Source organism: Vigna angularis (assembly GCF_016808095.1).
Source record: "Vigna angularis chloroplast DNA, complete sequence".
In the NCBI taxonomy this organism is placed as follows: Eukaryota; Viridiplantae; Streptophyta; class Magnoliopsida; order Fabales; family Fabaceae; genus Vigna; species Vigna angularis.
The window spans coordinates 21,873-37,500 of NC_021091.1; the positions used below are offsets into that span (position 1 = coordinate 21,873).

The following is a 15,628-nucleotide window of genomic DNA, read 5'->3' on the forward strand; positions in this document are numbered from 1 at the left end:
GCAGGTCTCTTTGTATGTGTTGTCTGGAAAGAGGAGGACTCAATGATTATTCGTTCACCGGAACCAGAAGTTAAAATTTTGGTAGATAGGGATCCTATAAAAACTTCTTTTGAGGAATGGGCAAAACCTGGGCATTTCTCAAGAACAATAGCTAAGGGACCAGATACTACTACTTGGATCTGGAACCTACATGCTGACGCTCATGATTTTGATAGCCATACTAATGATTTAGAGGAGATTTCCCGAAAAGTTTTTAGTGCGCATTTCGGCCAACTCTCTATCATCTTTCTTTGGCTGAGTGGCATGTATTTTCATGGTGCTCGTTTTTCCAATTATGAGGCATGGTTAAGTGATCCTACGCACATTAGGCCTAGTGCTCAGGTGGTTTGGCCAATAGTGGGTCAAGAAATATTGAATGGTGATGTAGGGGGGGGGTTCCGAGGAATACAAATAACCTCTGGTTTTTTTCAGATTTGGAGAGCATCTGGAATAACTAATGAATTACAACTCTATTGTACTGCAATTGGTGCATTGGTCTTTGCAGCCTTAATGCTTTTTGCTGGTTGGTTTCATTATCACAAAGCTGCTCCAAAATTGGCTTGGTTCCAAGATGTAGAATCTATGTTGAATCACCATTTGACAGGGCTCCTAGGGTTGGGGTCTCTTTCTTGGGCAGGACATCAAATACATGTATCTTTACCGATTAACCAATTTCTAAATGCTGCAGTAGATCCCAAAGAGATACCACTTCCTCATGAATTTATCCTAAATCGGGATCTTTTGGCTCAACTTTATCCGAGTTTTTCCGAGGGAGCAACCCCATTTTTTACCTTGAATTGGTCAAAATACGGAGAATTTCTTACTTTTCGTGGAGGATTAGATCCAGTAACTGGAGGTCTATGGCTGACCGATATTATACACCATCATTTAGCTATTGCAATTCTTTTCTTGATAGCGGGTCACATGTATAGGACCAACTGGGGTATTGGTCACAATATAAAAGACATTTTAGAGGCACATAAAGGTCCATTTACAGGCCAGGGTCATAAAGGTCTATATGAGATTCTAACAACGTCATGGCATGCTCAATTATCTATTAATCTAGCTATGTTAGGCTCTTTGACCATTGTTGTAGCTCACCATATGTATTCTATGCCTCCTTATCCATACCTAGCTACTGACTATGGTACACAACTGTCATTGTTTACACATCACATGTGGATTGGTGGATTTCTCATAGTCGGTGCTGCTGCGCATGCAGCGATTTTTATGGTAAGAGATTATGATCCGACTATTCGATACAACGATCTATTAGATCGTGTCCTTAGACATCGTGATTCAATCATATCACATCTTAACTGGGTATGTATATTTTTAGGTTTTCACAGTTTTGGTTTGTATATTCATAATGATACCATGAGCGCATTAGGGCGCCCTCAAGATATGTTTTCAGATACCGCTATACAATTACAGCCGATCTTTGCTCAATGGATACAAAATACCCACGCTTTAGCACCTGGCACAACAGCCCCGGGTGCAGCAACAAGTACCAGTTTGACTTGGGGAGGTGAAAATTTAGTAGCAGTGGGCGGTAAAGTTGCTTTGTTACCTATTCCTTTAGGAACTGCGGATTTTTTGGTCCATCATATTCATGCATTTACAATTCATGTAACAGTATTGATACTCTTAAAGGGTGTTCTATTTGCTCGTAGTTCACGATTGATACCGGATAAAGCAAATCTAGGTTTTCGTTTCCCTTGTGATGGACCTGGAAGAGGGGGGACATGCCAAGTATCCGCTTGGGATCATGTCTTCTTAGGACTATTTTGGATGTACAATTCAATTTCCGTAGTTATATTCCATTTCAGTTGGAAAATGCAGTCAGATGTTTGGGGTAGTATAAGTGATCAAGGGATAGTAACTCATATCACAGGAGGAAATTTTGCGCAGAGTTCCATTACCATTAATGGGTGGCTTCGTGATTTCTTATGGGCGCAGGCATCCCAGGTAATTCAGTCTTATGGTTCTTCATTATCTGCATATGGTCTTTTTTTCTTGGGTGCACATTTTGTATGGGCTTTTAGTTTAATGTTTCTATTCAGCGGGCGTGGTTATTGGCAAGAACTTATTGAATCCATTGTTTGGGCTCATAATAAATTAAAAGTTGCTCCTGCTACTCAGCCCAGAGCCTTGAGCATTGTACAAGGACGTGCTGTAGGAGTAACACATTACCTTCTAGGTGGAATTGCCACAACATGGGCATTCTTCTTAGCAAGAATTATTGCAGTAGGATAATAGCTAGGAGGATTTGAAAATCATTATGGCATTAAGATTTCCAAGCTTTAGTCAAGGCTTAGCTCAAGACCCCACTACTCGTCGTATTTGGTTTGGTATTGCTACCGCACATGACTTCGAAAGTCATGATGATATTACTGAGGAACGTCTTTATCAGAATATTTTTGCTTCTCATTTCGGGCAATTAGCAATCATTTTTCTGTGGACTTCCGGGAATCTCTTTCATGTAGCTTGGCAAGGTAATTTTGAGACATGGGTACAGGATCCTTTACATGTAAGACCTATTGCTCATGCAATTTGGGATCCTCATTTTGGTCAACCAGCTGTAGAAGCTTTTACTCGAGGAGGTGCTCTAGGCCCTGTTAATATAGCCTATTCTGGTGTTTATCAGTGGTGGTATACAATCGGTTTACGTACTAATGGGGATCTTTATACTGGAGCTATTTTTCTATTAATACTTTCTATTATATCTTTAATAGCAGGTTGGTTACACCTACAACCAAAATGGAAACCGAGTGTTTCGTGGTTTAAAAATGCCGAATCCCGCCTCAATCATCATTTGTCAGGACTATTCGGAGTAAGTTCCTTGGCTTGGACAGGGCATTTAGTTCATGTCGCTATTCCGGGGTCCAGGGGGGAATACGTTCGATGGAATAATTTATTAAGTATATTGCCGCACCCCGAGGGATTAGGTCCATTTTTTACAGGTCAGTGGAATCTTTATGCTCAAAACCCAGATTCCAATAATCATATATTTGGTACCCCTCAAGGAGCAGGAACTGCTATTCTAACACTTCTCGGGGGATTTCATCCACAAACTCAAAGTTTATGGTTGACTGATATTGCACACCATCATTTGGCTATTGCGTTTATTTTTCTAGTTGCTGGCCATATGTATAGAACTAATTTCGGGATTGGTCACAGTATTAAAGATCTTTTAGAAGCACATACTCCTCCGGGGGGTAGATTGGGGCGTGGACATAAGGGTCTTTATGACACAATCAATAATTCAATTCATTTTCAATTAGGTCTTGCTCTAGCCTCTTTAGGGGTTATTACTTCCTTGGTAGCACAACACATGTACTCTTTACCTGCTTATGCGTTTATAGCGCAAGACTTTACTACTCAAGCTGCCTTATATACTCATCATCAATATATAGCAGGCTTCATTATGACAGGGGCTTTTGCTCATGGAGCTATATTTTTTATTAGAGATTATAATCCAGAGCAGAATCAAGATAATGTCTTGGCAAGAATGTTAGACCATAAAGAAGCTATCATATCCCACTTAAGTTGGGCTAGCCTCTTTCTGGGGTTCCATACTCTGGGACTTTATGTCCATAACGATGTCATGCTTGCTTTTGGTACTCCGGAGAAACAAATTTTGATTGAACCTATATTTGCCCAATGGATACAATCTGCTCATGGTAAAACTTCCTATGGGTTCGATATACTTTTATCTTCAACGAACAGTCCGGCGTTCAATGCGGGACGAAGCATATGGTTGCCTGGTTGGTTAAACGCTGTAAATGAGAATAGTAATTCTCTATTCTTAACAATAGGGCCTGGAGACTTCTTGGTTCATCATGCTATTGCTCTTGGTTTACATACAACTACATTGATTTTAGTAAAAGGTGCTTTGGATGCGCGTGGTTCTAAGTTAATGCCTGATAAAAAAGATTTTGGTTATAGTTTTCCTTGTGATGGCCCGGGACGAGGCGGAACTTGTGATATTTCCGCTTGGGACGCATTTTATTTGGCAGTTTTCTGGATGTTAAATACCATTGGATGGGTTACTTTTTATTGGCATTGGAAACACATTACACTATGGCAGGGTAATATTTCACAGTTTAATGAATCTTCTACCTATTTGATGGGATGGTTAAGAGATTATCTATGGTTGAACTCTTCACAACTTATCAATGGATATAACCCTTTCGGTATGAATAGTTTATCAGTCTGGGCATGGATGTTCTTGTTTGGACATCTTGTTTGGGCTACTGGATTTATGTTCTTAATTTCTTGGCGCGGATATTGGCAGGAATTGATTGAAACTTTGGCATGGGCTCATGAACGTACACCTTTGGCTAATTTGATTCGATGGAGAGATAAACCAGTGGCTCTTTCCATTGTGCAAGCAAGATTGGTTGGACTAGCCCACTTTTCCGTAGGTTATATATTTACTTATGCAGCCTTCTTAATTGCCTCTACATCGGGCAAATTCGGTTAATTGAATTCTTTATTATATATATATATCTGGCAAGAATCTCATTTCCTTCTATAGGGAAGAGAAGCCACTTATACATCTAGGATCCGACTTCTATCATTGATGCTAATAGCAAATTAACCATTATGGCAAGGAAAAGTGTTATTCAGAGGGAGAAGAAGAGACAAAAATTGGAACAGAAATATCATTTGATTCGCCGATCCTCAAAAAAAGAAATAAGCAAAGTTCCGTCGTTAAGTGATAAATGGGAAATTCATGGAAAATTAGAATCACTACCGCGTAATAGTGCACCTATACGTCTTCATCGACGTTGTTTTTCGACCGGAAGACCGAGAGCTAATTATCGAGACTTTGGATTATCTGGACACATACTTCGGGAAATGGTTCATGCATGTTTCTTGCCGGGTGCAACAAGATCCAGTTGGTAAGGCAATTATCTTCATTTTTTTCATTTTAATATCAGCGATCATAGGAGGGTCCCTTTACCGTTATGTATAAATGGTTTATTCTATTTATATAGATATGGTAAAGGGACGCATTCAATCTTTTTTTTTTCATTAGTTATCAATTCTTTTCTTTATCGCGGAGTAGAGCAACTTGGTAGCTCGCAAGGCTCATAACCTTGAGGTTACGGGTTCAAATCCCGTCTCCGCAACTTTTTTAATTTTATTTTTATAAAAACAAGGTTTCAAGAAGGGCATTATACGCAGTAAATTCTATGGCATTTTTCAAACTATGACTATTAAATACATAGGGCGGATAGCGGGAATCGAACCCGCGTCTTCTCCTTGGCAAAGAGAAATTTTACCATTCGACTATATCCGCGTTTTCATTGTACTTGATATGCGATTCTATTTGTACAGAGATGGGCCTGATATTCTATTAGGGATAATTAAAAAGAAATGTATATAATAGATATTGTCTCTTGTCTCCAAAATAAAATATTTTAATAATATTCATTTTGATCAAGAATTCCCATTTCTATTATTACATTTCTATTATTATAGATTGTTTTTTTCTATATATCTATATAATTATAATTGAGTTGAAATTCTCATTCTATCAACTATTTTTATTTACTTTTTTAAGAAAAAGGTAAGTTCCTATTAATATTTAAGAAAAAAGTAAGTTCCTATTAATAAATAATAAAAAATTATATTTATCTAGATAGAGATACAGATAGATATTCTATATTATTCAAGACTAGACGACGTATAAATAGATTGATAGTATTTAATTTGAATATTCTATTCATATCATATTAATATGATATGAATAGAATATTCAAATTAAATTCAAATTTTTATATTTCATTGTTTCTATTTTATTTCTTTTAGTTTCACAATGTACCACCATAGAAGTATAAGATATAAGATTTTTTCAATAGAAGAAGGTTACTCCCCCTTATAATGTAATGTGTTATAGTTTTCTTTTTTTTTTTTTTTAGGAACTGATCTATTCCCTTTATGCCTGACAATCCGAAAGAATTCTGAGGGAGGGGTCATTTTATTTTTAATCTAGAATAAAAAGAACTTCAAGAAATGAGAGAATTAAGAATACCCACTAGAAACACTAATCCAATCCATAATGATGTACCGGAAAATAGAACATTTTTGTTATTTGACCAACCTTCAGGAGAAGCAAATACAACAGGTACACTAATCAATAAAATAAATGAAATAGCAATTAATGCAAAAACAGCTAATTGGAAAGCAATAGTCATGTTTCTAATCCTCCAATTTACCAACAAAAGAACTTTACCATTTGATCCCTCAACCCCTTGATGCCTTTTTTAATATTAATTGAAAAAAAAAATTGTAAATGGAAAAACGCAGAAGGGTTTTATCATGAATTCATTGATTTTGCTTATTATCAACCCTTTTGAGGCTTGGATCGAGGATAGTTTTTTTACTTCACAAAAAGGCATGCTGGATTTTGCACCTATATACATACCGATAGAAAACTAAACCAATAAATTCACATTGAATATCTTTCCTATGGATAGATAATAGAAAGAATATAAATTCATATACTCATGGTCTACTCAGTGGAATAAAGATAAAAAAAGATATATATTAGCTTTTGGAGAGATGGCTGAGTGGTTGATAGCCCCGGTCTTGAAAACCGGTATAGTTTGAAACAAAGAACTATCGAGGGTTCGAATCCCTCTCTCTCCTTTTGCTCGATGAATAGATTTGTTTCTTTTCTTAGTTTCTATCGAATCTTTTTTTCGGGATGATGAGGATATAGCCCAGTCCGAAAAAAAGATTCGATAGAAACTAAGAAAATAGTAAAATCTATTCTTCTTTAAGACTCGTTCTACTCAACCAAATATTTATAGTAAATAAAAAAGTGATTTCTACTTCATTGGATCTCATGTCTTAATTAAGAGGAGTCATGGAAAGAACAGGTTCAAAATCGCGATCAATTCCTTTTTCAAATCCTGCGGCAGCTGCACGAGCTCTTCCCGCGTGCCATAAATGGCCTACAAATAGAAAGAATCCTAGAACAAAATGAGAAGTAGCTAACCAACTTCTAGGAGAAACATAATTGACTGCATTAATCTCTGTAGCTACGCCACCCACGGAATTTAATGAACCTAAAGGAGCATGAGTCATATATTCCGCAGAACGACGTTCTTGCCAAGGCTGTATATCTTTTTTCAGTCTACTCAAGTCTAAACCATTAGGACCCCTTAGAGGTTCTAACCAAGGAGCACGCAAATCCCAAAAACGCATAGTTTCTCCGCCAAAAATAACTTCTCCAGTCGGGGAACGCATTAGATATTTACCTAAACCTGTAGGTCCTTGAGCAGATCCTACATTAGCCCCAAGACGTTGGTCTCTAACTAGAAAAGTAAATGCTTGAGCTTGAGAAGCTTCTGGACCAGTGGGCCCATAAAACTCACTAGGATAAGCGGTATTATTAAACCAGACAAAGCAACAAGCAATAAAACCAAAAACAGATAAAGCACCTAAACTATAAGATAAGTAAGCTTCTCCAGACCATACAAGTGCACGCCGAGCCCATGCAAAGGGTTTGGTTAAGATATGCCAGATTCCACCAAGTATACAAATGGAACCCAACCATACATGCCCTCCAATAATATCTTCCAAATCGTCCACACTAACAATCCACCCTTCGCCCCCAAAAGGTGATTTTAATAAATATCCAAATAGAATACTTGGACTAAGGGTCAAATTGGTTATTTTTCTTACATCTCCCCCCCCCGGAGCCCATGTATCATATATACCTCCAAAATAAAGAGCCTTGAATACTAGAAGAAAAGCACCTATACCTAACAAGATTAAGTGAATACCCAAAATTGTAGTCATTTTATTTCTATCTTTCCATACATAACCGAAGAACGGAAAAGATTCTTCAAGAGTTTCAGGTCCCAGAAGTGCATGATAAATACCGCCAAAGCCCAATACTGCAGAGGAAATTAAGTGAAGTACTCCAGACACAAAGTATGGAAAAGTGTCTATAACTTCCCCCCCAGGACCTACTCCCCAACCTAGAGTAGCTAGGTGGGGAAGCAAAATTAAACCTTGTTCATACATGGGCTTCTCGGGTACGAAATGAGCCACTTCAAAAAGGTTCATTGCTCCGGCCCAGAATACTATTAATCCAGCATGGGCTACATGGGCCCCTAATAGTTTACCGGATAAATTGATAAGTCGGGCATTCCCGGCCCACCAAGCGAAACCGGTAGTTTCCTGGTCACGACCAGTTAAAGCTAAAGTTCCATTAAAGAGCGTTTCCACGTGGTAGAACCTCCTCAGGGAATATAAGGTTTTCATGAGGCTGATCTTGAGCTGCCATCCACGCACGAATACCTTCGTTTAAGAGAATATTTTTGGTGTAGAAAGTCTCAAATTCAGGATCTTCCGCTGCGCGGATTTCTTGAGAAACGAAGTCATAAGCACGTAAGTTCAGGGCCAAACCGACTACCCCAAGAGCACTCATCCATAAACCAGTTACTGGTACAAATAACATAAAGAAATGTAACCAACGTTTATTGGAAAAAGCAACCCCAAAGATTTGGGACCAAAAGCGATTAGCAGTAACCATTGAATAAGTTTCTTCAGCTTGGGTTGGGTTAAAAGCACGGAATGTATTTGCACCATCACCATCTTCAAATAAAGTATTTTCTACGGTTGCACCATGAATAGCGCATAGTAGTGCAGCGCCCAATACACCAGCAACTCCCATCATATGAAATGGGTTTAATGTCCAATTATGAAATCCTTGGAAAAAGAGGATGAATCGAAATATAGCTGCTACACCAAAACTAGGAGCAAAGAACCAACCAGACTGACCCAGTGGATAAATAAGAAATACAGAAACAAAAACAGCAATTGGACCTGAGAATGCGATTGCATTATAAGGTCGCAATTGAACAGATCGAGCAAGTTCAAATTGACGTAACATGAAACCTATTAATCCGAAAGCACCGTGGAGAGCAACAAAAGTCCACAGACCACCTAACTGACACCAACGGGTAAAATCTCCCTGTGCTTCAGGACCCCACAGTAACAACAAAGAGTGTGCTAAACTATTAGCGGGAGTGGAAACTGCAGCGGTTAAGAAGTTGCAGCCTTCTAAATAAGAACTTGCCAAGCCGTGAGTATACCATGAAGTTACAAAGGTCGTACCTGTAAACCAACCCCCCAAGGCGAAATAGGCGCAAGGAAAGAGTAATAGACCGGACCAACCCACAAAAACGAAACGGTCCCTCCGCAACCAGTCATCCATAATATCAAATAAATCATTTTCATCTTTGGTAAATTTACCAAGAGCTATAGTCATAGCGATCCTCCTATTCAACTACTTCAACCATTTCCCAACACCTCATAGAGCATTTTCAGAGATGGGACGGACCTTTATCATTTATCTCTATTCATTTCTCTATATATATAGAGATAATTTGAAAGTATACTTTCCCTTGTTTTCTAATCGGTTTCGAATAAAAAATCATTTATGGGTCTATTGATATCTAGGGCAAATCCATGAACTCGATGCGGTTATTCCTTATTTATTCTTAAAAATATTCCAAGTAATCAATCATAAAATCTGCTATGACTCCAAAATCCGATAGAAATTTTTTTTCAGAACTGTTCAAGAAACAAATGATCCCCTCTTTCACTTCTTATACCTAGCGGATCTTCAGACATATTTCTCTCCTTTCATAAAAGAAACTTATTCTTTCATTTTTGTTGTGAATTGACTTCTATTTTGTCTAGGAAACTACTGTAGGATCATAGATTTTCTAAATTTCTATTTTATTTACAGTTTTTTCTTTTTATTATAGTATTTATTAAAAAAAATGAAATACTAAAGAAAAAACTGTAAATGAAAGTTTTTGTCTCATATATATTAATTGCTGGAAAAATGTCGTACACATCGATATGAAAAGAAACTATTTGATATGTGAAGACATAATTGAATGTAAATTTCTATTATTTCTATAAGATTCTATCTAATCTTATAGAAATAATAGAAATTTATGGAAAAAAATATGTTTCATTTTTATTTTAAAAAAACTTGTTTGGTGGAACTTGAAATTGGTATTAAGGCCCTTCTGAGTAAAGAAAAGGCATAGCCTTTTTTTTTAGTTCAGGAACAAGAAGATTGAATTGGAAATATTAAGAGATTCTTAGGGAGTGAGTCTAAACGAAAAAAGTCTTAAAAAGAAAAAAAATTGTTCGAATTTCATCTTTATCAAATTTGAATATCAGAATAGTAGATATAAATAGAATTCAACGGGTTAGGTCCACTTACTTTTTTTTATTTTTCCATTATAGAATTTTACACTTTTTCATTTTTATTACTTTATTCTAATGAAAATCTACGATTACTTTCTTTTTTATTACAAATAGAAACTTTTTAAAAATAGCAAGAATCTTTTTATTCTTCCTTCAAATAGAAAGACTATTGCTTTTGAAAAAAAAAAAGTAAAAAGCCCCTTATCGGATTTGAACCGATGACTTACGCCTTACCATGGCGTTACTCTACCACTGAGTTAAAAGGGCCCTTTTGATTTCAATTCCTAAATAAGGAATTAGCATGACTAGTACATCTATTTGTTACTGTGTATACTTATTCTATAAATTTATATAAATTATATAAATATAATGATATTTTTGGGATTAGAATACATGTACATCAATATCTATTATTTGCATAATGACTCATCAAAGAACAAAAAATTGGATTTACCTAGTGAATAGAATATAGTTAAAAAAAAGAATTGATTAAGATTGGATTTGATCAATATCAAAAGAATATCTTATTTCAAAATGGATTCTTGAAGTCATTCTAATCATAACACTAAATTCTTTTTATTGATACATAAATGTACTCACAAATTCAAATATTTCATCGAAACATTGATAAAATCGAATCATTGAAAAAATGGATTCAATATGTTCTGTCCCTAAACCAAATTTTTATTTTTTTATTGAAAAATTTTATTTTCCAAAGTTTTTTTTCCTGGTTTAGTATTAGATATAAATCTACCTATCGAATCTTAGTATTAGTAATAAATGATAGAAATGAAGTTTTAACCTCCCGTCCTTTGCAACAAACGAATCATTCCTGTTAAGAATTTTCTCTTTATTTGAACATTACTTCTTTTTTTTTTCTTATTATGACTGGAATAAAAAAATTTAGAAATAGAAATGATTAATAAAAAATTTCTATGGAATTCTGAAAGAGCGAAAAATCTTTTTTTTATCGAATCCTATCATTATATTGACAATTGCAAAAAACTATTCATACTATGAACGTAGTATAATGGCGGTTGGGCAAGTATGCCCCCATCGTCTAGTGGTTCAGGACATCTCTCTTTCAAGGAGGCAGCGGGGATTCGACTTCCCCTGGGGGTAGGGTGTTACGAAAGGAAGTTGATCAAGAATTTTCAATAAAAACTGAAATTTATTCTTCCTATTGTGCTGGGTCGATGCCCGAGCGGTTAATGGGGACGGACTGTAAATTCGTTGGCAATATGTCTACGCTGGTTCAAATCCAGCTCGGCCCAAGAATTTGCCGATCCAAAATATGAAATTCTATAACCCATTGATAGTTCTCTGGAAATGACTGATGTGCTCTGATACGGAAGAATAAACAGATTAAACATATCTAAGGTTATTTCTTTTTTTTCTGTATTCTATATTTCCTTCCACAAATTCAAATCTTGTTAATAATATGTATTCATGTCAAGATCTGTAAGTAGAAAATCTAAGCAAAAATTGAAAAAAAAAATATTTTTTTTTCATTGATTCAATTTTCAATCGATTTGTTAATAAGAATAAGAAACGGATTACGAGTAATTTGTGTCGATCTCACTAAAGTGGATATCGATATACATATCAATATATACAAAAATGCGCTTTTTTCATTTACAACAAAATGGTTGGAATCCGAAATAGAAAAAGAAAAGGTTTGACAGAAACGGTCCGTAAAAATATTTATACAGTACACCCCTTTCCCTGGGATTGTAGTTCAATTGGTCAGAGCACCGCCCTGTCAAGGCGGAAGCTGCGGGTTCGAGCCCCGTCAATCCCGTTGGATATCAATACAAAAAAAGAAATTCCTTTTTTGTGTATTTGTAGGGAATCAAATTGATAAACAAAATTTTATTTGGAGCTCCCCCCTGCTTTTTCATTTGTTTCGCCGAAAAAGGAAGGAAAGGAATTTTGTAATTTCATCAAGAATAAATGTTTTTTTTTTTTTAGTATGGATAAAAGATCTTTCTATGTTATACTATTTCATGAGTTGATTTGATAGCTCAGATTTTGTGATTCATGATATTGATCCGATTTGATATCATCGAAATCCAATTTATACCATTGTTGAAAGATTTAACATTTCTGTTGAAAGATTTAACATTTCTATGGGATTAAATCCCGAATTTTTTTTTAGAAATTTAAGAGAAATAGAACATAATAAAGATTATGGAAGTAAATATTCTCGCATTTATTGCTACTGCACTGTTTATTCTAGTTCCTACTGCTTTTTTACTTATAATTTATGTAAAAACGGTAAGTAAAAGTGACTAATTTCACTGAAATATGATTGCTTCATTTTTATGAATGATTTAAAAAAATGATCGTACAATCAGCGTAATCCAGATAGTAGAAATATATTTGATTTCTACTATCTGAGAATTGCGTCCAATTTTTTTTTCAGATTCTTTTTTACAAACAATTCCGGTATCTTATGAAAAAAAGGGGGTAAAAAAACAGGAATGGTGATTACACGGTCCGCCATTTTCCATATATATATATATATATCTATATAACCAGATATAACCAGGTTAAGCGTCAGTTCATCGAAAATAGAAATTTTAAGAAAAGTTGTATTGGAATAGGAATCCATTTCTTCTTCTTTTTGATTCCCTTGATTTTCTCAAAATAGGAATACGGGAATAATTCAAATATTTGTTTGATTGAAAGAGTATTTTCAATTCCTATAAGATACATAGAATACATTACACTACTAGAATATAATAGAACCAAGATAGATTTTCTATTTGAACTCAATTAATTAGTATTAGTTTAAATGAAATATTTTCATTCAATAGTTCCGAAATTCAAAAATTCAGGTAGAAAACAACAAGGTTACTTGGATCCCTTAACTCAATTTTGAGTATCCCTATAGTCCACTTCTTCCCCAAACTACGAGGGAAAGGGAAAATGAAAAAACTACCATTAAAGCAGCCCAAGCAATACTTACTATATCCATATAAATTTTGTCTCCTATCTCTATAAATATGAAGGAACTATTTCATTATTTTTTCAAATTGATTATTCTATTATCTTTTTTGTATTATTCGCTAAAAATACTATAATAGTGGAATTGCTGTTACAGAGTCAAAAAAAGGATTCTGGGCTAACATCATCGACGAAAAACAAGAATTCATTCTATTTATTAGAACATCTAAAAAGTTTTTTTTGATTCTTTTTTGTAAAATCGGAAAACATGAAACATAAAAAAATTATAGGAAGTTATAAGTAAATGAATGTTACTACCAGGTGGGAATAATAAGATTTCTCTTTTATCCCCTCATTTTATTATTCTTAAGGATTTCATAAAATTTTATTATTCTTAAGGATTTCATAAAAAAAGAATCAAGACAGATTCATTTGCATACTTATACTCTTCTTTCTATTTGAAATAATCCCTTAAATGTCTCCCGATTCGTTTTCTAAAAGAACTAAAAAAACTTTTTTTCTTTTTTATTCGATTTTAGAATAAAAACTTTTTCATTTTATTAGAATATAGAATATGAAAATATAAAGAATACTTTTTTTTAATATTACGAAAGCGAATTAGCTAAATTAAAGCTATTAATTCTAATTTATCTAAAGAATATTGATAAAATGTGGAAGCACTCATCAATTTTCAATTCAATTAGTCTGTATAGCAGATTTTTCTTCTGCCTTTTCTCTCCCTACAAATGGAATTTCCTATCCGACTTATTCTTAATCCAATCTAATAAAAGACCCAGTCAGGAGACAGACACTACAATAGTTGTGTAGTGAAAGAACTCTCATTTCTAAAATTATTGATTCCTTTTCACTACTAGAATCTTTCCTTGAATCCGAGACGAAAATATTTACAACATTTTTTAGAACAAACAAAGCTACTGATGCTTAGAATTTAGAATCAAACGCAATTCTCAAGACTCCTTTCTTGCTTCTGTTAGAAAAAAAGTTTTCTAAAAAAAAAGTAATATAATCTTTCATTTCAAGTTTCTTATCAATCAGGCGACACCCGGATTTGAACTGGGGAAAAAGGATTTGCAGTCCCCCGCCTTACCACTCGGCCATGCCGCCAATAAAAATCTAGATATGAAGTTTTTGAGAATACTCCCCCCTTTTCTATTCAAAAATTGAAAAAAAATCTTGATACAAATCGCAACCGTTAACTATTCATTTATCAATTATTCTTGAATATTTGAATATAAAAGAAAATGGTTTTTTTATGAATGAGATCAGAAAATAAAAATTGATACATAACCAATCAATATTGCTTTTTTATTAAAAAACTTTGTTCATTCCAATTATAACAGCAACTGTCAATATATGTAAACCCTAGAATATCCATTTGATCTGTTACACAGATATTATCTAATCGAGTATCTTATCCATATCTATATAGATATAGAATACCGATACTTTACGGTATTTTCAATAAATTATCGTGCTTATCCTTTTTTTTTTACAATTTTCAATAGAAAATTTGTAAAAATTCACACAACATGTTATGTGTTTGTTATCCTGAACAAATATGACTGCAATAAAGTTAGAGACAGATCTATAGCTGCAGTTAAATATATGCATGTTTCAAAAATACAAGCCTTATTACATTACACATTACATACTCTAATCATATTCTCCCCAATTCTCCCCAAAATACTTCACTTCAAAATATCTCTTTTCTTGACAATCTCGAATGGATTTTTTTTGTATCCAATTGAATTGAAATATGTAATATCATAATAATGATAGAAATGAAATGCATTTTTTTATATTCCTAAAAAAAATCTTGAAATGCCCGTAGAAATTTCCAATCCTTTTTTAGATTAGAATTTCGATTCTATCTATTTGTTTTGTTGCAAATTCCTTCGAAGTTGAGTCTAAAATTATATTATTTCTTTCTCTTTTCATAATAGGTATTTCCACTAATAAATATTTGATACACGGGATTAGGTAAGATTTCATGTAATTCAGTATAAAGAATAGAAATTCCAGTATTGCTAAATGGATTCATGTGATTTGATGAAGCATGACAGCAAATCGTGGAATATTTTTCGATAAAATTCACGGGGAAATTTAAAATGCTTGGGAGTGGAAATGAAGAAATGTCTACACTACCTGGATTGAATCAGATACAATTTGAAGGGTTTTGTAGGTTCATTGATCGGGGCTTAACAGAAGGGCTTTTTAAGTTTCCAAAAATTGAGGATACAGATCAAGAAATTGAATTTCAATTATTTGCCGAAACATATCAATTATTAGAACCCTTGATAAACGAAAAAGATGCTGTATATGAATCACTTACATATTCTGCTGAATTATATATATCCGCGGGATTAAT

At 34.3% G+C, this 15,628-nt stretch overlaps 9 protein-coding genes and 8 non-coding genes across 17 annotated transcripts in view; 10 read left to right on the top strand and 7 right to left on the bottom strand. All coding sequences in view use genetic code 11, as the record gives it.

Moving 5' to 3' along the window:
• The first annotated feature begins 42 nt into the window (after positions 1-42).
• Positions 43-2,295, top strand: psaA (photosystem I P700 apoprotein A1). The gene has a single exon. The coding sequence runs from the start codon at positions 43-45 to the stop codon at positions 2,293-2,295; it is 2,253 nt and encodes a 750-aa protein (YP_007889716.1).
• Positions 2,296-2,320: 25 nt separating this feature from the next.
• On the top strand, positions 2,321-4,525 carry psaB (photosystem I P700 apoprotein A2). The gene has a single exon. The coding sequence runs from the start codon at positions 2,321-2,323 to the stop codon at positions 4,523-4,525; it is 2,205 nt and encodes a 734-aa protein (YP_007889717.1).
• A 122-nt stretch (positions 4,526-4,647) lies between these two features.
• Positions 4,648-4,950, top strand: rps14 (ribosomal protein S14). The gene has a single exon. It carries the CDS (start codon positions 4,648-4,650, stop codon positions 4,948-4,950), a length of 303 nt encoding a protein of 100 aa, YP_007889718.1.
• Positions 4,951-5,103: 153 nt separating this feature from the next.
• On the top strand, positions 5,104-5,177 carry trnfM-CAU. Its single transcript has one exon. It is a non-coding gene; the product is annotated as a tRNA-Met (tRNA).
• A 99-nt stretch (positions 5,178-5,276) lies between these two features.
• Positions 5,277-5,347, bottom strand: trnG-UCC. The gene has a single exon. It is a non-coding gene; the product is annotated as a tRNA-Gly (tRNA).
• Positions 5,348-6,056: 709 nt separating this feature from the next.
• psbZ (photosystem II proteinZ) lies at positions 6,057-6,245 on the bottom strand. The gene has a single exon. It carries the CDS (start codon positions 6,243-6,245, stop codon positions 6,057-6,059), a length of 189 nt encoding a protein of 62 aa, YP_007889719.1.
• A 361-nt stretch (positions 6,246-6,606) lies between these two features.
• trnS-UGA lies at positions 6,607-6,699 on the top strand. Its single transcript has one exon. It is a non-coding gene; the product is annotated as a tRNA-Ser (tRNA).
• A 204-nt stretch (positions 6,700-6,903) lies between these two features.
• psbC (photosystem II CP43 chlorophyll apoprotein) lies at positions 6,904-8,325 on the bottom strand. Its single transcript has one exon. The coding sequence runs from the start codon at positions 8,323-8,325 to the stop codon at positions 6,904-6,906; it is 1,422 nt and encodes a 473-aa protein (YP_007889720.1).
• psbD (photosystem II protein D2) lies at positions 8,273-9,334 on the bottom strand. The gene has a single exon. It carries the CDS (start codon positions 9,332-9,334, stop codon positions 8,273-8,275), a length of 1,062 nt encoding a protein of 353 aa, YP_007889721.1.
• Positions 9,335-10,485: 1,151 nt separating this feature from the next.
• Positions 10,486-10,557, bottom strand: trnT-GGU. The gene has a single exon. It is a non-coding gene; the product is annotated as a tRNA-Thr (tRNA).
• A 782-nt stretch (positions 10,558-11,339) lies between these two features.
• trnE-UUC lies at positions 11,340-11,412 on the top strand. The gene has a single exon. It is a non-coding gene; the product is annotated as a tRNA-Glu (tRNA).
• Positions 11,413-11,480: 68 nt separating this feature from the next.
• trnY-GUA lies at positions 11,481-11,564 on the top strand. Its single transcript has one exon. It is a non-coding gene; the product is annotated as a tRNA-Tyr (tRNA).
• A 453-nt stretch (positions 11,565-12,017) lies between these two features.
• trnD-GUC lies at positions 12,018-12,091 on the top strand. Its single transcript has one exon. It is a non-coding gene; the product is annotated as a tRNA-Asp (tRNA).
• A 389-nt stretch (positions 12,092-12,480) lies between these two features.
• On the top strand, positions 12,481-12,585 carry psbM (photosystem II protein M). Its single transcript has one exon. The coding sequence runs from the start codon at positions 12,481-12,483 to the stop codon at positions 12,583-12,585; it is 105 nt and encodes a 34-aa protein (YP_007889722.1).
• Positions 12,586-13,180: 595 nt separating this feature from the next.
• On the bottom strand, positions 13,181-13,270 carry petN (cytochrome b6/f complex subunit VIII). Its single transcript has one exon. It carries the CDS (start codon positions 13,268-13,270, stop codon positions 13,181-13,183), a length of 90 nt encoding a protein of 29 aa, YP_007889723.1.
• A 1,023-nt stretch (positions 13,271-14,293) lies between these two features.
• Positions 14,294-14,364, bottom strand: trnC-GCA. The gene has a single exon. It is a non-coding gene; the product is annotated as a tRNA-Cys (tRNA).
• A 1,004-nt stretch (positions 14,365-15,368) lies between these two features.
• Positions 15,369-15,628, top strand: part of rpoB (RNA polymerase beta subunit) — a 3,213-nt gene continuing 2,953 nt past the window's right edge. Inside the window, exon 1 of the mRNA in view lies at positions 15,369-15,628. This exon is cut by the window's right edge and continues 2,953 nt beyond it. Coding sequence (YP_007889724.1) covers positions 15,369-15,628 — 260 coding nt within the window.